The sequence below is a fragment of the Sebastes umbrosus genome, chromosome 7 (assembly GCF_015220745.1).
Source record: "Sebastes umbrosus isolate fSebUmb1 chromosome 7, fSebUmb1.pri, whole genome shotgun sequence".
In the NCBI taxonomy this organism is placed as follows: Eukaryota; Metazoa; Chordata; class Actinopteri; order Perciformes; family Sebastidae; genus Sebastes; species Sebastes umbrosus.
Genome location: NC_051275.1, coordinates 27013510 through 27034485, shown reverse-complemented (window position 1 = coordinate 27034485; position 20976 = coordinate 27013510). Strand labels below are relative to the sequence as shown.

At 38.2% G+C, this 20976-nt stretch overlaps 1 protein-coding gene across 1 annotated transcript; it reads right to left on the bottom strand.

Moving 5' to 3' along the window:
- Window positions 1–9202: 9202 nt before the first annotated feature.
- Window positions 9203–15062, bottom strand: mmp13b (matrix metallopeptidase 13b). The gene is made up of 11 exons (XM_037774546.1): window positions 14536–15062; window positions 14263–14373; window positions 13542–13669; window positions 13294–13442; window positions 13076–13201; window positions 12836–12991; window positions 12565–12685; window positions 11907–12040; window positions 11659–11818; window positions 10537–10640; window positions 9203–10075 (listed from the first exon to the last, which is right to left on the bottom strand). The coding sequence occupies exons 1-11, from the start codon at window positions 14656–14658 to the stop codon at window positions 9975–9977; spliced, it is 1413 nt and encodes a 470-aa protein (XP_037630474.1). The 5' UTR covers window positions 14659–15062; the 3' UTR covers window positions 9203–9974.
- Window positions 15063–20976: the final 5914 nt, after the last annotated feature.

Below are 20976 nucleotides of genomic sequence, written 5' to 3'. Positions count from 1 at the left end.
GCATGTCCATCTTATGTGCACATATTTGTGTGGTGTAATCGCTACAAACAAACAGCAGTTCACTTTTATGCAAGTTAGAACATGATTTGACAAGATACCTTTCTTGCCTCAGCTTTTACTGAATAAAAAGTGACCTTTTCCTCCTGTTTTTCTTGTTCTTGTGTTGTTTTCCAACAGCGGAAAGTGGAATTTAAACATCAGAATTAGTTTCATTCTCCAAAAACAACTTAATTTGGCCGTGCTGTTGGTGTTACGGCAGTGTGGGACATGTGAGTAAAGAAATCAAAAGGTAATCTCTGCAGTGGTCTGGCTCTGAGATGTGATTACTTCAAAGCAGTCGGGAAGCTTTGAACTGTGTATAATTAATTCAGGCAAGCCGAACCAGGGTGTCTTTATTAAGTGCTCTGTTCTTGCATGAACAACTATCAAACAAATGTAATTTGACCTTCCCCGGGTAGATCCTCTGGAGGATCAAGCTATCCAAGCAGCTAATTCACTTTGTTTCAACAATGCTGCTCCGAACACTGCAAGGTTTTACTTTTCAGTCCCGCAGGAGGCCGAAACCCAAGAATACTTTTTACAAGCAAGTTTCAAAAGCGTCTGTTTGGAAAGAGTGAATAATTATTTCTTAACTTGAAGTTAACCTGATTTTCATACCTTTCCAGAGGCACTGAAGCACATTTTTTTCATTTGACAGCAGTGATATTGACGTATTGATGCTCCGAACGCCCTCTGGCTCGTCGTGCTGCCGTGACAACAGACACCAAGGCACTGTGTCAGCGCGCTGCAGCTCAGCACAGAGGTTTTGTTTTTCAGACAAACAAAAGATCAGCTCAACTTGTCACAGGCCACAAAGATTTGCTTGTTTTTCTAGAGAGCCACGAAAGCTGTTGAGGTTTGTACCACTGTGTGGCATTACTGTGCATTGAGTAAATCCTAAAGACAAAGGTTAATGTAGGTTTTACACCATACTGTATTTCTTTGAGTTTGGTCCTCGACATCTGCAACGGTTCATTCACATGATTGAATTTGATGACCATGTAAAAAAAACCTTGATGCCGCATTGTAGTTAAAAGCAGTAGTACCCAACTTAGGCGGGCCTTACAAGGGGTAATGATTAAAGTGGACCTCTTAAACATATTTCCAGGTGCATACTTGTACCCCCGAAAAGCCCAGTCTGCTCTGATTGGTCAGCTGGCCCACACTGTTGTGATCGGTCAACTGAACCTAACTTTTCGGACTCCGCTTTAACTAGCTTTGTTTGAGGGCGTGCCAAACTAGCCGTTAGGTAGGTATTATGCAAATGTTTACTTGATGACATCACCACGTTACAGAAGAAAAGGCGGGGTTAAATCAAGGTGTTTCAGGCAGTTCAGGAGCAGTGTTTCTGTGGGGGAGAGTAACTCCCTTTGGCGTGGACTTCGGGCTTTGTAACTTTGCAGACCTTTTATATACACAGAAAAACTATATGACACTAAAGGAAAGAGAAAAAGCACAAAAACATAATGAATCCTCTTTGAAATCAAAGGAAAGCCAAAAAAAGGTAATTTGCTACACAACAAAATATTTTTTTTTCAGACTTAACTCTGTAAGATTAAATGAAAATAGGTTGAAAATCACTCTTTGTCACAACCTGAAGACATATGTAACCTGTAACAGCAGGTCAAACACTTTTGTTTTAAGGGTTCATGATTTTAGGAACCATTGATTTGCAAAAATGCTGCTGTGGCTTAAAAATCTGCAAAAAAAGTCAAACTTTTCAGGAAGAATAAACCTCTCTTTAGAGGAAGTCCATGATGTTGTTTGGCAGTCTGAAAAGCATCCGAAGCTCTGATTGCAAGTTTAAAATCTTTTATTAAAGCCTCCGAACACCGACAGGTGTTTTCAGTTATTCTGGCTGAGTAGACCTCTGCTCAGGTTGAAGCTTTGATGGGAATTTATGAGGTCACAAATCTTCATCTACCAATAAGAATGATCGAGGTGTAGTTTGTCCCGCCCCTAACAAGTTCAACAAAGCTAACGGGAGAACTCAGGAAGATATCGCTCAGTCTGTACACATCTACACAGTCCTGAGAAGAGGTCTAATCAGCCAGATTAAGTGAAGGGCCTCTGCCATCAGTATATGAATGTGTGTGTGAATGGGTGAATGCTGACATGTAGTGTAAAGCACTTTGAGTGGCCGGAAGACTAGAAAGGCGCTATATAAATGCAAGTCCATTTACAATAATAAATAAATAAACAAAGGACCATCTAGCAATGAGATACAATAATGTGAATAGACAGCAACCTCATAGGGCCCTAAAATGTCAAAGTACTCATAAAAGGTCACCCTTTTTATTATCATTTTTTTATTATTTAACCTTTATTTAACCAGGCAAGTAAATTAAGAACAGACCAAGGAGTGTTTTGTAGATAAGCATGAGCCAATAAATATATCCTCACTAATAGAACTTGTCCAAAGGCATGCCAACACCAATAAAATACTTTGAGGAAGGTATAATGATATACAGAGACAGCAGTTCAAAACTGTATAGTGTAACCGTCACAATATAACATGTATAACAGCTCAGTGCTCCTCAATGAAGAAAAATCACATAAATACTCTCATCACATCATGAAAGAGTTATAGAGTTAAAGGGGAAGAAGTCAATTTCCTCGTAGAGGAAATACACCAGAGTCAGATCCTCAGACAGAAAGCAGAGCGTTCGACATCTGCTGGAAATCGAGGTCATGTTTTGTGAAGTAGAGAAAGCACAATTGTTTGTAGGTATATCCACATTACAAATTATGCCGACTTCCATGTTGAGCCAAAGTCAACTTCAGGTATTTTCATACATGTATTTTTGTGTCACAGATGGTGACAAATTCACCCAAGATCAAAGCATTTTTATAATGTGGCCGACCTGCTACACATCAAAATGCTCATGTGAATCTTATACAGACAGACTGTTAAAAATAATGCTTTATTTTTACAAATCTCTCTAAATATCAGAGACAGTGGGATTCTTCCATATGTCAGTAGCTCAGGTTTATGCTGCAAATGATCATTATTTTCCTAAACGTAGCTCTGTTGTTATACCACCAGATATGACACTAACTACACCTTGTTCCTTTAAGGAGGTCTTGAAACAGTTTCAGGTGGTCTGTTATGTATCTGCAGCGTGTGACATGAGGTATGTGAGAGAAACGCATGACTTTACTTGACAGGGAACATTTCCATTTTCTACTTAAACTGTGTTTTCTTCATTGACACAATTGATTTCAAGCATTCCAGGTGCAATTTGTTAATGTTGAATAAACCAGATTTAAATGAACCAGCACTTATTTTACACTAATCTGACTCAATCCTTTAGGATATGCAAAAGATTTTGCTTTTTACACTATATAAATCTAGATGTTTAACCATGGGGTCTGGGGTCCTTGCATTGCCTTGCCTCGTCTGTTAACCAACTGATCTTTTCCTAACTTGTGTATATTAAAGTGGCAATCGAAGATTTTAATTTAAATAAATGTCTGTTAAGTCACTATCTATAGCTAAATGAGTTAAATTTAGTTACATTTAGGTACAAACATGAAATTTGACCTCTGCATTTAACCCATCCTAAGTATTTTAGGAGCAGTGGGTTGCTGTAAAGCAGCCTGGGGAGCAACTTGGGATTCAGTATCTCGCTCAAGGACACTTTGACATCTCGCTTAAGGACACTTGGACATGCAGACAGGAGCCAGGGATTGAAACGCCAGCCTTGGAAGACTCTACGCACTGAGCTACAGGCGCCGCATAGATTTGCAGTATTACAAACTGCGTGTCTGTGGCGACATTCCCGGAAAAAAAATGCTGTATTACAGACTTTCTTCTTGGTATAAACACACAGAATGGAACTATGCACACAAAACTGAAAACTTGAAGCTCATATATCAACAAAAAGACTCCAGACTGCTCAACTCTGAGCACATTTCCATTGTTTTCACTCAAATACAAATGTGACATCAACCACGACTGAAATCTGAAGGATTGCCAGAAAGACTTAAGTGTTCTCGACTTCTTCACAAAATACCAATATTGTTAATCTTGTGCAATGAACGCCTTGACTTGCAGCTTTTTTTTTTTTTTTTAACATTACAGCAACTAATCCTAAAAGCCTGCTGCGAGGTCTGCTGTCGCACCAGAGAGTTTCAAACACTTTTCCTGGATTTACTGGTCACTTTTACAACACAGCTGTATCTGCCCCGGGGTCATATCTGGTCAGAATTACCTTGTTAATGGGTCAACACAGAGCAGAGACTGAACTTTCTCCACATTCCTGCCTCTACGTAGGAGGAAGAAACACAGACGGCTCCCTTTTCAGTGAAGAACTGGCTGCTTTACAAACACTTTTTTCTATTCTATTCAGGGAAAAGGAAGATTAACAACAGGCAGACGAGACAAGAAGGCCAACAGTACACAGGAGGCAACAGAAAATAAACAGATACACCCAGAAGAATAATATCAGCTGCAATTAACACTAAAAACCACATTCGTCAGCAAAGTTGACCTGTACTCCCTTACCAAAAAGAAGTTTATTCAAGTATACTTCTTTTAAACTTAAGAGAGTATGCTTTCAGTTTACTCTTTACGTACTTATACTGACAATTATACAGAAAAAGTCTCAGTATACTTGGCTTATGCTTACTTTTTGATAGTGTTGCCTATCAGAGTGTGTAAGAGTTTGTAAACGTATGTTTTGTTATGAATTTACTTCAATTCATTAAGAATTTTCTACTTTGTCGCATTTTTTGTTCAACGTGGAGGCATGCGAGAAAAACTATTATTATTATTATTATTATTATTTTTTATTTATTTTTTTATGTCATCACAAAACATCAAGTCAAATGGCAAAGGGAGAAAATATCTTATGTAATACATAAATATAAGGCTAATTACTATAAGTTAAAGAAAACTTGCAAGTATAGTTGCAGTAAAAACGAATAAACTAGTACTGAGAGTATACTTTAAAGTGTACTTTATAAACTAAAAAGTGGGCTACAAGTATATAACAGTATACCTATAAGTTCACTTGTAGTATAGTTCACTTCATAGTGTAGTTGCTTTAAAAATAACACTTAGATGTAAACTAGTTGTGTACTCAAAGATTGATATTCTTACGCTCAAAGTACACTTAAAGTATACTTTTATAAACTAAAAGTGGGCCAATTTAGTCCCAATAAGTTTGAAGTAATACACTTACAACTATATTACCAGTAGTACATTGAGACTACATAAAGTTTGTCAATTCATAGGTTTTGAATAAAAGTTGCTGTAATAAAAGTCAGATTTCTGTCTCTGAAACCGCATTGCTTGCTCAGATTAATCCTCTCAGTGTGGAGCAGCAGGAGTCGTCTCATATTGGTGGTCTGAGGAGGGAGTTCCCAGAGGAAAAGGGATATATCCTGAGACTGCTGCCCTCCCCGTCATTCTCCTCCATCTGGTTTCCATCAGGAGCTGCTGGGCTCCACTCAGTTTTCTCAAAGGATAATCTACAACCTTTTTTTTCTTTTAACGTCCACTGCCATTATTCATTGACCTCTTTCAACTTGTCTCTATCCTTTCTCTACATTTTTATCACGGAGTGTCTATTATTTGCACCTGAATGAGAATACTCACACAGCAGCTATTCAGCTATTCACACCTGGCCAAGTTGAATATGCTACTATATTTAACAATAGTTAGCTAACTGAAGGGTTTTCTGCCAGAAAGCCCTTTCTAACAGGACAAGTTAGTAGTAGTAGTAGAAGTTGTAGTACTAGTAGTAGTAATATAAAGAGTGACAAAGACACCTGGGTGCTAATAGCATCTGCCTTCCCTAACAAAGTATAAAAGTATACTTTTAAAAAGTAAAATTAAGTATAATTCAAGTATATTCCCAAGTATACTTTATGTAATAAGTATATTAATATGTAAATATACTACTTCAATACATCTTGGGACTAAGTTGGCCCATTTTTTAGTTTATAAAAGTATACTTTTAAGTATACTTTGAATGTAAGAGTAGTACACTTTGAGTACACAACTAGTCTACATCCAAGTTGTATTTTATACTGCAACTATAATATGAACTATATAAGTATACTGTTAGTTATATACTTGTAGCCCACTTTTTTAGTTTATGAAAGTCTACTTTAAAGTATACTCTCAGCAAACTACTAGTTTAATAGTTTTTTTGTAAGTTTTCTTTAAGTTAACTTCAAATATAAGCCAAGTATACTTGGACTCTTCTGTATGCGTGTCGGTATAAGCCAAGTATACTTAATTTTGTTGAGTATATCTCTGATAAGTACATGAAAAGTAAACTGAAAGCATACTCTCTTATTTTAAGTTTAAAGGAAGTATACTAATAGCACACTTGAATATACTTCCTTTTTGTAAGGGTTCCCCAGTTGATAATAACATTAAGACAATTATCTTTTGTAGTACAAGATTTCTGAAATGTTATGTTTAAATATGCAAATGAGGCATTATCTAATGCTAACTTTCGGTGAATTTAGGAGAAATCTACAGACGCAAATACAAAGTAGTAAAATAAACACCTAAATGTGTATTTTGGATGTTTTCTTTCCACTAGTCTGAAAGAAAACGTGTTATGGAAGCAAATTAGCCCAAAATCTCAAAATTGACCAGTGCATGACCAAACCAAACATCATTTCACCACCTAACTTGTAACCAATGGATAAAGAGAAATTAAAATTCAGGGTTTATGATCTTTTCAAATCATCAACGCTGCATTTTGAAAGAGTCGGATATGGTAATGACTTGGGAAAAAAAGGACTTGCATGACCTCTACATCCACACGGGGCTAAAAGTGACTTAATTTGTGATGTTTCTCAGTTGCACTGCTCTATAAAAGCCCAAAAGTCAACACAGAAAGTTGCTCAATTTCTGCAAACCACCAAGGAGCGAGAGGCTTGCCAGTAGTAAATATTTAGAGACAAGAGACGGTCTTGTTCACTTTCCCAGAGGAGTGAAAACACATCCAAGTATAGAAGACAAAGTGATCCTCTCACTGAAATAAACCTACATTAGAGAGAGCTTTAAATGTTGAATCAGCTGTATTTTACTGAGTGCTTCTTCTATCTTTGCAAAACTGGATCTGCTTCCTCCCAGACCACAAATATGCATCTCTAAACATCATAGACATCAAGGTAAAGCTGCAGGAAAAGGGAGGATTTTAGTCCATGGAGACAGCTGTATCAGTGGTTACTGAGCCTCCCCTTGGCCCAAACACAAACACAATGAGCTCTCTTGTTTAAATATTTCCTTTGTCATGTCTCTCCTCTGCAAAAATTACAATTTCTAATCCAAACACATGAACTCTTAAGTGGCGAGCTGAAGGGGAAGTATCATTTCTGGCACATGTTAATTGAAAAAAGGCTTAATTTGAAAGACTTTCAGATCTTAGACTCTCAAAGCCAAATGTCGGCGATGAACACACAGGATTTGTGAAGCGGTGACGCAGCCTGCACTCCACGCAATACCTCGGATATGAGCAAATGAGGTGATTGCTTCACTGCACTGTAATTACATCCACATGATTGGGCCTGTGGATTACGCTGCTTATTGGCTCAAGCTTCACTGTTTCCTAAACTTCAGCTGGAAGATACTGACCTTTCAAAACTACACAAATGTTTAATATTCATAAAGCATGTTCCTTCAGTTGATTGGCTTTAGGTTGTTATAGCATGCTGGAGGGTAGAGATACGGTGTGTAATAGTCCTTTATTAATACGATTAGAGCCCAGTCTGTTTGAATCGAGGTATGTTCACATCTAATGTGGCCAGAGACAAAGATTTTCCCCAACATTTGTTGCAGCTAATGAAGCATAAATTGATTTTATTTTATTTCTCCAGACTGGTGAAGGAATCAAGACGCTTTGTGGCGTAGAAACCTGACGCCTCAGTCAGTAGTGGCACATTGTCATGATGTTGCATATGTCTTGTGTTCTACTTCATTTATCTCACTTAACCTGTCCCAGAACTGTCAGGACTCTGGTATTAGCAGGACCTTTACACACTCAGACTGTTGATAGGAGCGCTCTCTAGTGGAGAGAGGTGGAGTACTACATGTACAAGACCCAGAGTGTCTTCGCAGTATATGTAACTCACATATTAATACTACAGTGCATTCTCACTGAGTTGAGGTATGTGGTGTTTATTGAATACGTTTTGCAAAGCTATAAATTCAACTCTTGTGTGAGGAGCTTGTTGAGTAATGATACAATAAATAAATAAATAATCATGTGCTCACTACAAAGCTGGTCTATAATATCATGTATTTTTCATGCCATTCTAAGCCAAAAACTCCCTTGCAAGGTTACATCATCAGTCTTCAGTCTGACGTTTGTTACATCAGTGTGTTTTATGCAACTAGGTGTTTTTATAACTGTTTTAATTATGTCTTAATGTTCTTTTGCACTTTGACACAATGTTCTTGAATGTTTATGTAAAGCACTTTGAATTGCCCTGTTGCTGAAATGTGCTCTACAAATAAAGCTGCCTTACCTTGCCTAGGTGTGTCCTGTACTGTAATTAATGGGCCTTAAATATTAATGTTATTAACCACACCCCTGTTTAACTGTCTGCATATTTGTTGACTCACGGCCTATTGAAGAAGGCTAGGACATGGTGTCTTGGGGTGTGGGGTATAACACGTGCATTGTACAACTGGAGCTGCGGTTGTGCGTTGCGATTGGCTCAATTTCGGCGAGTGCAGAACAGATTTCACTGCACATGTTGTACCCTAACGATATGACGCGTTAATGACACATGACCTATTTTCACCTTCCTTGAGGAGACTCAAGAAGTTGTCACTCAACACTGTACGCCCACACATCCCTAACAAGAGGTTTAATCAGCCAGATTAAACTAAAAACACCTGTGTGGGTGTTCAGAGGCTTTAAGAAATCAGCCTGGTATGATCCTTCAGACAACATCCCATTCATGTCAAGTGTTAAATATCATCTTTGGCAATATGCGTTGTTGAGGATACTACTTTAAATGCAATCTTGTGTGTTGGAAGTCCCTCAAAATGTCACACAATGGGACATTACTTCATGTTCAGCTCTTCAACACAAGATCGTTAATCCAACTTTATTATATTATTATTCATTATTCCCCTTTTATTGTCATGAAGAGTGGAGCAGAAACCAAAGAGACAACAGGCAACAGGAAGTAGGATAAATAACTTTAATTTAAGGTTTGGTGCAGGTGAGACAGAACTGAACATAACAAAACCAAGGATCCAACAAAGACTGAAAAAATACAAACTGGTCTGACAAGAGGATGAAGAGCAGGTGGAGAGATGGGGGAGAAGCTCAGGTGAGGAGGGGAAACAGGTGATTATGGGCAGGAGAACGAGCTGGGAGCTGATTGGATGGGAGGAGCTAACGAGGCTGATTCAGAGCAGATGTGTAGACGGACAACAGAGGTACAGAAAACCCAAAACACAGAAAACATCTCAGTACAAAAAGTCTGAGGGCGTCTGGACACAGTGCCAGACTGTGACAGTGATTCACAAAACACACAAAAATCTAAAAACAAACACAGAATATATTAAACTGCTAAGCTCTTTGTTGAAATACAGATGTTAGTGGAACATGTAGTCAAATAATGAGCTCACAAAGACAAGAAACTTAACCTGCTAAGGATCTTGCTGTCCATAGTGAAACTTGTAGTACAAATATAGACATGTAAAAATAAATAAAACAGAAATATATTTCTGAGGAATTTTCCAGCATTCTGTGTCTGACAAATTATGACCTAACAGGTGTCCAGCACTAATAAAAATAAACTTTGTTATCTTAACTTTAACTGCAGGTCAACCCTGCATGTCTCCATTTCCTATGTCTCTCTTTTTAACATGTATGCTTGTGTATATTGTTGTTTATTGTGAAGGTGTGTTGTGCAGCCACATGTATATTTAAGTCATTGCTGATGTTTGCGGATCAGCAGTTGAGAATGGAGTTGGTCCTCATGATGCGAATGACCTTCCTCGAGTTGTAACTGTACTCGTACTGCATGTGTTCATGGTAGAAATACAAGTATCCTGAAAGACAACAGAGAGGGATAGCAGTTAGGGGAAGCAGTATAGTGGTAGTGCTGGAGAAAAAAATCATACTTTTGTATGCTTTAAAGGGATAGTTTGGGTGTTTTGAAGTGCGCTATATTTAAAATATTTTACCCGGTTTACCTTGCTGTGAGACAGCTATGCAGTCTGGGGAACTGAAGCTGTTATCTATGCTGTCTCATGGCAAGGTAAAGGTTTATTTTTTTAAGTGGGTCTGTCTTTTAGGTGGCTAAAATCAGTTTTGCTGCCGGCCCCGTCCACAGCAGCTTTGCTCCCGTGCGGTAACTCCTGTCTGTTTATCCAAACTGGCGGCGTGCCGACCGTCATCTACTGTAGGTAATACACTGACTATGGATAAGTACCTCTTACAACCCCACTTCAAACACACAAACTATCCCTTTAACTATACTGAAAATATGATAATTGAGGCTTCATAATACCATAGTGATAAGCAGCAGCGTCAAACTCGTCATCCATCCCAGGAAAATCTTCCTCAATGGTTCGTGGGTAGCCGCTGTCCATGGTTTCTGTTGCTTCATCATAGCTGTGAGTGACAAATAAAAGCGAAACAATGTTGATGAAATTACATACTTTAATGTCCCACTTGACCGTTTGGTAGAGCACATTTTTAGTCACTATATCTTATTGAAAATGTGTTTCACTTAACCTGATTGAGCATCTCTACCACTCAGTTTAGGTATGTTATACTAAAAATATCCACAAGATGTCGCTGCATCTTTAAATAGCTTTTCAGTCCACCTCCTTACAGGAAAGTTAACAACAAAACTCCAGACATGAGGACTCTGTTTGGTGTGGTTTTCAAAGGTAGGCATATTTTTTGACATTTCAGAGGTTTTACTGAACAGAAATATAACGTAACATACATAATATAACATATGTAACTTGATACTAAAATAAAAAATCCAATAAGGATCAAATAATTTTCTAAAAACATGTTCTACCAAACGGAGTCCCTTTATGGTACAGGTAGTAAAGTAAATTGAGTATTTTCTACTGAATAAAAAACTATTGATCATTCATTGTTGTTAATGTTACATTTAATGTTATTCCATTATAAATATGTTGAAATAATTTAATAAGCATGATTTTTTTACTGTCTAAAAACATGCTCTACCAAACAGGAAAAGTACTGATTTTAAGATGAACATTCACTGTTGTTAATATCATTTGTTAATGTCATATATTTAATATTATTCCATTATAAATTTGATGAAAGAAATTATATCAGTATGATTTTTCACCATTTCTGAGATGTTTTCAAAGTAGCCTTCTGTAAATATGGTAAATATCTAGAATAAATACATGGAACTAATACTAGTACCGGGAATACTACTAATTTCATGGTATACATATGACTAGCATAATAACAGTACATGGTTTATATTTTTCTTTAGAGGCCTATATTAATTGATTGTTGTGATTATTGCCCCAAGGACATAAAAAATGCATAGAGATTTTTTTCCATTGCGTTTTTCTTAGTGAGGACATTAAAGGGTTAAACTTTACTGAAACTGAGAGGTGAGATACTCATCACCACATACCTCCAGTAGTCTTCCTCAGTGAAGAGCAGAGTTTTCCCGGTGTCTGCGATGTGCACGGCCGCATCTATTTCCCTGACTTTCTTGGGAAGACCAAGTTTGTGTATGTACTTTGGGTAACCGTCCACAAGGTTGTATCCATTCAAAGCCCACATCCGGATCCCTGTTGAAACATGGACAGTTTTGGTCCATACATACATAATCTAATATCTGATGAAAACATATAATAGCAATAAATACGTATAACCCACCACTAAATATGATGACTTGATCTTTCTCGGGGTTCTCGTATGCTGCGTCCACCTTGTTGGGGAGGGTGGGCCACGTGGACTTGATCAGTGTCTGCTCAGGCTCCGGCATCTGAGGATGGAGACGCCAGTAGAACCTGCAACAGAGTATAAAATATGTCAGTAAATACCCCACTTGTGAATTTTTAAGCCTTTATGTGTCTTAATGTGTCTAAAAAAGACGGTTGCTAACATGTGGCTAAATAAGACTACAAGACACCGACTCGTCCGCCATTACAGCCTCAATATCAGAAAAATTGTGTTGATTTGTGGAGATTATCTTGCTGAACAAAACGTGTAAGTATCATAATAATAACAATCTGCAATAACCCAAAACCCAATGGAAAAATCCCATTTGCTTTTTTGAGGGAACCCTCAACCTTCCTGGTTGTCCTGAAAAAATACCTCATCCCTAATAAAAAAAAAAAAATACCCAAAATGTCATTGTATTATGCATTAGGATCTTTGTATATAGGCCTTCCATCATGAAACATTGTGTTTTGTACTGTTCTGTTTTCCATTGTTTTGTGAGTGTTTATTTGGGACCCCCTCGAAAGATGCAGAGCTGATGCATCTCAAGGGGTTTATCCTGATAAATTTCATTCAATGGTTCTTACTGTACCTGTCTTTGAAGATGATGGTTTCCCCTCTGAGCTCAGTGACAGCGTCAAAACTCAACTCGGGGTCACATTTGTTTGGTGCGTCAGGCTTTGGCTTCACTTTCCTCGGGTTTGGGTTCGGGCCTGTGATTGAACATCTGGCATTAATACACAGCTCATAATATTTTCACTAAAATAATAAGAATCTCATGCTATAAAAAAACATGATATCAATTATGATTTGACTTGTTAACTTAAGTTTTAAATCTAAACATAGATGATGTGTTTTCCCACCGTAGAGAGCTTGGATGCCTTCGATGTCGTCCTCAGCCAGCGGGTAGCCTGTACCGTAGGAGTAGACGGGGTACATCAGGGCGCCAGCGTCTGTGGAGTGGGACATACCGAGGGCGTGGCCCAGCTCATGGGTCGCCACTATAAACAGGTTGTAAGCTGTGGAGAGAACAGATGTCCAGTGTTAATCATCAATATACAGTTTAGTGATGATTATGTTGAACATTTATGCGCAACTCTGACCTGATGAGTCTTTGGTCCAGGTTTCATCCTCATCAAAGTGAGTGTCTCCTCCGATGCCTTGGCCCGGTGGGTAGGCATGAGCGAGCAACCCGTTAGGCCCGTCAAAAGGGTTATAGTCACCGTGTTCTACAGAACAAAGCACAGACAGTTTTATAGATGAATGTGCACTATTATAATGTCTATTTTTTATGTGATTAGCAGAGGGAGTGTAGAATTACCTTTTCGTCCAAAGCTGATCATAATGTCAGCGTTGCCGGTGTGCAGCTTCTTAAAGATCAGAGGGGTGACATCAGACCAAATGTTCAGCGCCCTGCGGATGGCTCTGTCTACATCAGACTTCATCAGATCTGGTGTATAGTTCAGTATCCTGGAACATCAGGAGATAGACGACGAGAGAAATGAGTGAATACAATCTTACTTTCTGAATAGTTCTTTCTCTTCTTTGAGAAAATATCTGAATGCATACCTGAATGTGATGTTGTTGTTTTTCCATTTGAGGTGTCTAGGGAAGTGGTTGTACTCCCCGATGTCAGGGACGCCACATCTGGCCTGCTTCATCAGCTCCAGAGTGTTGTCGTCCAGATTCCCCGTCACCTTCAGAGGCGGAAAGAAAATATGTGACATAAGTGTATGTGTTCCTAAAGTACTACAGAAATTGTCACCTTAAAACTGTTTAAGCACTGAATGTTTTAGGGCCAAAATACATGTCAGATCTTCTCCTACATGATGAACCATCCAGACCTCTCAGATTTGCTTTATGTCCCCAGACTCAGAACTAAACTGACTGTTTTTATGCTCCACATATCTGGACCAAACTCCCAGAGACTCACTTCTTTTAAATCAAGGCTGAAGACTGCTTTTCTGCTTTTTAAGTCATTTCTTACACTGCAATGTAACTTATATTCTCATATTTTATGCCTATCTTATTCTATTTAGCTTTTAAAAAATACAGTTTCAATGTAAACCGAAATTTAACATTACACACCCACACTTGCACAAGAGGACCTCACCAATGAGGTGCAGGTGAAAGATCACCCCTCAAGCGAATATCACATTAAAAGATCTTTAACACACATCAGGGTGCACCACCAGCAATATGATAATGTTCCATCTCTCTTTCAGATATCAATAAAACCTATGCAAACTAAATCAAATCAAAAATATTTACAAAACAGCTGTCCATTTACCTTGAGTTTGAAGAATTTCTGCATCTCCATGATCTTGGTCTGAAGAGGGCCCGATGACCTCTGTCGACCTTGGAGACCAGCTGGGAGCCCATAGAACCGACGGAGGTACTTCTGTTTGTTTGAAGAGAACAGAAGCTGAATGTCATTCATAACAAATAGGTGTGGATTACTCCACTCTAACACACTTTTTTCTTTGATTAAGACAGAAACAAATCAAGTTGAGTCCAGCTCACAGGACTAAACGCTGAGTGAATTAGAGAGCTCAGGTCTTACCTCAGCTAACAGCTGGTTGTCTTTGTCCTCAGATGGCAGAGGCAGAGCGAAGGAGTGAGCGACCAGCGCCAGCAGCAGTAAAGCTATCATTGTTGTTGTCTCTGTGTCGTCCAAACTAGTCATTGGTGTCAAGAAGCTCTGAAGGGTATTTATAGTGTTTTAGGTCCACCTTTTTTTCTTTTTCAAAGGATCTCTGTGATTCATGTAAAAGCACCTAGCCACTTCCTCTTTTGTTGAGAATGTGCTTGTATGTGTAAAACTGCAGTCACTGTGGTCTGACTCCTTTGAACCCACTTAAAATGTTTTGATAAAGCGTTTCCTATTTCTCAAATTGCCATGACTTAAGGAGTTTCCCAATTGTGGAATTGTCAATGAGGCAAAATGATGCACTTTTAATTCTTTCTTTTTTAAAAAAAACAAGAATAGCAAGACAGTCTTTAGATATATATTTTTTTGGCAGATATACTCTGCGACTTTCCCTTAATAAGGATATAACATCATTAGTTATTATCTGTACATCTTCTTCAGTTAAAAATAAATAAATAAATGACGTACTATAAAAAAAATAGGGGGTTTTGTGAATTGTTTCATGCTCCTGCTGGTCTCATGATAGTCATTCTTTGTCTTGTTATTTTAGGGTGAAGACGTTTTAGGATACGTGACTAACAAACACACGTCAACATAAAGAAATAGATGTTGAAAATATTCAATTTAAAGGAGAACGCCACCTATATTAAGAATTAAAATATGTTATTTCCATGGCCGAGGAAAGTTCAATCAATATTTGTGAACATGAGCTGCTCTCTCTCAAAGCCAGAAACCAGAGAAGAAGACTCAAACTTGTGATGTCATAGTGTATAAAGTCTGGAGCTGCTCCATAGACAATGAATGGGAGACTGATTTTATGGACCCGCACGATGTTTGTTATCTTTTTTATACCCAAATGAGCTTTATTCTATTTTAGTATTCTCCAAAATATTTCCATATACTTAGAACGTTCCTCTGGGCGCTCTCAGTCTCATCTATAACATCTCTCCCTATTCATTGTCTATGGAGCAGCTCCAGACTTTATACACTATGACATCACAAATTTGAGTTTTAGCGCTCTAGTTTTGGGATTTGGAAGAAAGTTGTTCATGTTTATTAATATTTTTGGACTGTAGGAATAGCATGCATAAATTTTGGAAATGGGAGTTCCACTTAAAGGTTACACGTCCCTCATGATATTATGTTTTAATGTCAATGAGTGCATTCGACATCATGTGAGCTCTCTCACACTACTTTGTTTTGAAATCAGCTCTTCCTGATTTAAGTGTTTTTCCGTGTTGCCATTTGTATGTGACTCAGAGTCATTAGGATTACACAGAGCATGACAAATTTAATACGTAAATGATCCTAGTTTTCCCAGTAATAGGGAAATGTCGCCTGTAAGAGGTTTAATTACAGCGTAGAAAATTTGCTGACCTTTAAGAAACACAATGACATATAAAATTCAGAATAATTGCTTCTTACAAATTATAGTTATAGAAGCACAAAGAACACCACATACAAGATAAGAGAGACATTTGATCATCATAGCGCCAGCTAGTGTCATGGCTCTAGGGATGGCAATGTCGGCTGTTGGTCCACCACTTTGGTCCAGATCGAAGCTTCTATCAGAAACTATCAGATGGATGTCATGAACTTTAGTACAGACGTTCATGGTGCCCAGATGATGAATCCTAGTGACTGTGGTGATCCCAAAATACTTGTTAAACATCAGCATGTTAGCGTTGCCATGTGAGCGTGCTGCATGTGAGCGTGCTGCATGTTAGCGTGCTGCATGTTAGCAAGTCTATAGTACAGTATATGACTATAGACTTACGCTACATGTCCATCAGGTAGGACGAGAGGACGCGCTGCTCCACTCAACTGGCCACTCAAGCGGTGATTATCGTGGAATGCACCTGATTGGTCCCTGGTTCTCTCCTCGCCGTTTCAAACAGTAAACTTTCTGTTATTCCATCTAAACAATCCACCAAATCTATTTCTGAAAACATTTGAGGCGAGAAACAGGCTATATATGCCACTGCTGAATCTCGTTTCATTTTATCACCTAGTTTGACAGCTTGGTCCAAGTTTCGTGATCCGGACGCGTTGCGCTGAACGGGCTCATTTGCATAAAGTTGCGATTTTTTTAATTTTATGCAAATACAGACCCTCTCCAACTTGCTGCAACACTCCCACCATGCACTGGGTTACTCCTGCTTTCCATAGGAAATAATGGTAAGCCCTCCTTCACCGAACACTTCAACTGATATTGATTTCTTTTAGGTGGCTAGAATATGTTTTGCTGCCGGCCCCGTCCACATCTACTGTAGGTAATACACTGACTATATGGATATCCTCATACAACCCCACTTCAAAACACAAGAACTATCCCTTTAATGCTCTGGATATTGTACCTTTAAGTCTCTCTTCTGTTTGGCGTTACAGTAGGGATGATGTTCAAAATTATGTTTTGCTATAAAAGACCTTGAGAGTAGCTTATTGTTCCAGAGTCTGGTATCCAGACAATAGGTAGCATATACCTGCAGGTCTCTGGAGTCAAGGCAGGTAAAGACATGCTCCATATTAGTGCGTCTACTACATAAGTGTCTGAGTGAGACAACAAAGGTATATAATTATTTTCTCCTGTTACAACAATGGAATTCCTTATTCCTATCACTTCTACATAGTACAAAAAAGGCTAGTAACGACGACTAGAATTGGAAATTTTGAAATAGTCTACACTTTTCTGAATCAAATCATTCACATAATGACATTGTCTACTATGTGATCAAGTTATATTTGGATACAAAAGCACTCTTTTGTAGAGTTAAATTGCTGCATAAGGACATGTCAAACATTTGACAAGGATTTGACACTGTTATAATTCCAGTTATTATCAACATACTTTTGGGAAATGTCTCATAATGACAATGTTTTGCAAAGTATGAGACTGTTCGTCAAGTGTTCCAGTCGAGGTTGGTATGAAGCTGCTGCGCTGGCAGAGAAAACCAAACCTCATTGCGTTGCATTAGGAAGTACAGATTACAAACAGTTGTTGTCATGGTGATCAGCCATTGTTGCTCATCTGCATCCCATTAGTGATAACGTGTGTAACGTATAACAAACACTATGCCCTTCAGCATCCTGTGGAGACAAATATTTTTGGAGTAACATCATTGCTTAGATGGTGGTTAACATGGTGCTCCTGACTCATGCCAGGGGAAGTTAGCTCTCTAGGGGGATTTTTGCTGTTATTTTAAAATGTCACCGACAAACACACATACAAACATATGGAAACAGGCTGACCTGTGTTGTGACCCACTGGCTGTATTCAAAAGAATAAAAAATCATGTTGTGTATGACCTATATTGGAGCGGTAGGTCTGAAGACTCACACCTGAAGTCTTTCAGGTTGCTGAAGTAAGCACCATTGACAGTCTGTAATAGATATGTTTTCCCCCCCTAAATGTGAGATCTTACTTGTTTCAGGGGAACCGTCTATTTTTCAGCATGCATGAATTGTGTGCTCAAACCTGAATGGTTGAAATATCTGCTGTTGTGCCAGCTGTTGAATATCATATCCTATACTCTTTGGTCTGGGTCAGGGGTCAGCAACCTGCGGCTCCGGAGCCACATTTAGCCCCTCTCCAGTGGCTCCCTGTGGATTTTTAAAAAATTAGTGGAAATGAAGAATTGTTTTTTGTTTACATTTTCAATTGTATTTATCATTGTTGTAGGTCTATGGTACGACGGAGTATTAGGGCCACATTGAGGAAAAAAAAATAATCTGTGATTTTGAGAATAAAGTCATAGGTTTACCAGAAAAAAAGTCGTAATATTACGAGAATAAAGTCACAAGTTAAAGAGAACAAAGTCGTAATATTATGAGAATAAAGTAGTAATATTATAAAGTAGTTATTTTACGTGTTATTTTCTTTTTTTCTCGTAAAGTTATGACTTTATTCTCGTAATATTACAACTTTTTTCTCTTAAAGTTATGACTTTATTCTCATATCACGACTTTTTTTCTCGTAAATTTATGACTTTATTCTCGTAATATTACGACCTTTTTTCTCGTAAAGTTACGACTTTTTTTTACCCGTAAAGTTATGACTTTATTCTTGTAATATTATGACTTTTTTCTCGTAAAGTTTTGACTTTATTCTCGTTATATTTACCCATGGCCTGGGTGAATACTCGATTCTGATTGGCTGCATGGTGTCCATTAATTCCTGATAATGGACACCTACTAAGTATTTCCAGTGAAACCGTCTGTTCACCGTTCTGAATGAATGCGCTGGCTACAACACTATAGTCCTTCAGTTACTCATCCTCTGAACACCACAGGATGGCGACTGTAACACACAAGCTGCAAGAAGTAAGTTTACACGACACTTTCCCTCTGAAATTACCCATATGTTGTATCAGATAACGTTAAGTTCAAGTTCATTATTCAACTAGCTACGGCTGCGGCCGACAGTACACATAGCTAGCTAGTCTTGTTGTTAAACTGTCAAATCATATTTACTGTTTGTTAACCGCACGCAATGTTATTGACTTTCAATCTAGCCACCATAACGTTAGCTTTATGGTAACCCCATTGCAAAGTCGTAGCTAAGGTCCGTCCTATTTACTGGAGCACTGAACAAAGTTTCCATTGTATATGAACCTTATGAGATGGTAATGATTTTTTTCCAGGTATTAACAAACCCTCATGGTTACCAGGGATATGGAGTGACTGGATTGTGAAAATCTTTAGATTTTGGTTGCAAAACGCATTAAAATATAATTTAATTGTCTTAATTTTCTTATTCTTTGGCAAGTGTCCATGGTATAAGCAGGATAATGCCCTTTGAGGTGTCCATAATCAGGAATTAATGGATGACACGCGGAATCATCGGGCATTGTCTCTTACATATTTGGTAATGTGTTGCTAACGTGCTCGTTTTACATTGGATATGCTAGACGTGTGTGTGTGCCTTTATTTGTAGATATTACAGCAAGTCACTCTCAGGTCATGTTTTTTGCATGTGTTGAAATCAGCTGTACTGTCATTATGAGCTGTTCTTCCATGGCAAGTTGCTGCATGAAATATAAAGTTCATCTTCTCCCCCCTCTCTCATCTGGTCCCTCATCATACTGCATTATCACAACGATGAAGTGGTCGAAGCCACTGTCTTGTCATTGCACAAGCTTTGGTTTCATGACTGTGTTACTTGGTGGCCTTCATTCCCTTTTGAGACCTTCTTTGCTCCTTCTCAGGATAGATCAGCACTTTGCTAACTTCCAACCCAAAGCCTTTAAGGTTTTGTTATTGTTTATTCCAGTGCCTGGAATTGGTGTGACGGACGAGCCAACTGCTTCTGAGACTTAGCAGGAATTCACCTCAACATGAAATCCACTGTTGTTCTACTTGGTCATAGTATTTTGGCACGGAAGATGCAAAAGGGTTTTCCAGGGATGACGAGAGGTCTGATGAAATCAACCACTTCCCAGCTGTTTCAGAGGAAAGCTGATGCACGTACTCCAATGGACTGTGATAAACAGAGATGATTTGCGTCCTTACTTGTCTTGATGTGTTAGAAAATCATTGTCATAGCAGTTTTTACAGTATGTCTTTGCCCATGCAAGGGTTAATGAATCAGTTGCCTCCACTTTGTTCAGAACGTGAGTCATCAACCTTAAGCTGCATTTACATTTTGCTGATTCTACACTCGGCCCTGTACAGTTTAAAGAAACCCACCTATACAAGATCACCATAAATGTGCAAATCTACATTTTAATAGTATTAGTATGCATTTACTGACTAACTAACTGAATGTTTTATGTGTGCCTGTAGCTGTTTCAAACAAGCTTCACAATAAAACGACTACAGGAGAAGCACTTTAGGGATCTGCATGTTTTTTTTTTTGTTTTTTTCTTTCAACAATTTGCTCATTTTGCGAACTAATTACATCAATTTGCTTGAGAGAGTAACACATTCAGTTGATTCAGAGGTAGGCTTCAATAATTTCCCTTGCAAAGAAAGGCCAGGCTTAAACATTCAACTGTTGTGTGGTCAGAAAGTTTAGACATAAATGTAAACACTGCTTCTTTTGTAACAATTATATCTGTTTCTCCTCAATGCGTGTTTGCTAACATGCCAATCTTTAACTTAAAATGTAAACTTGAAGACTCTAATGCGGCTCAATGTTCCTGCGATGATGCAGAATACACACAGACCTTTTAAACCATTAAAAACAGCTTATTGGCAACAGACTGAGGAAAAATAATTTATTTTTATTTTAAGTGTCTTTGGACAAAAAGCTTCTCCCAAATAAATGCAATATAATATAATAAAAATGAGCATCATGGTCAGTGAGCCACAATATGAATCAGCTACAGTTTACAGTAAAGAGATGATTTAGATTAC

Bases quoted from the DNA above. Each gene is read 5' to 3' on its own strand.
- mmp13b (XM_037774546.1), bottom strand. From the start codon at position 14,658: ATGACTAGTTTGGACGACACAGAGACAACAACAATGATAGCTTTACTG. The intron at 13,443-13,541 runs GTATGCATTCAG...CTGATGTTCCAG, and splicing joins AACAACAACATCACATTCAG to GATACTGAACTATACACCAG. The intron at 12,041-12,564 runs GTACAGTAAGAA...ACTCTGTTGCAG, and splicing joins ACCATCATCTTCAAAGACAG to GTTCTACTGGCGTCTCCATC.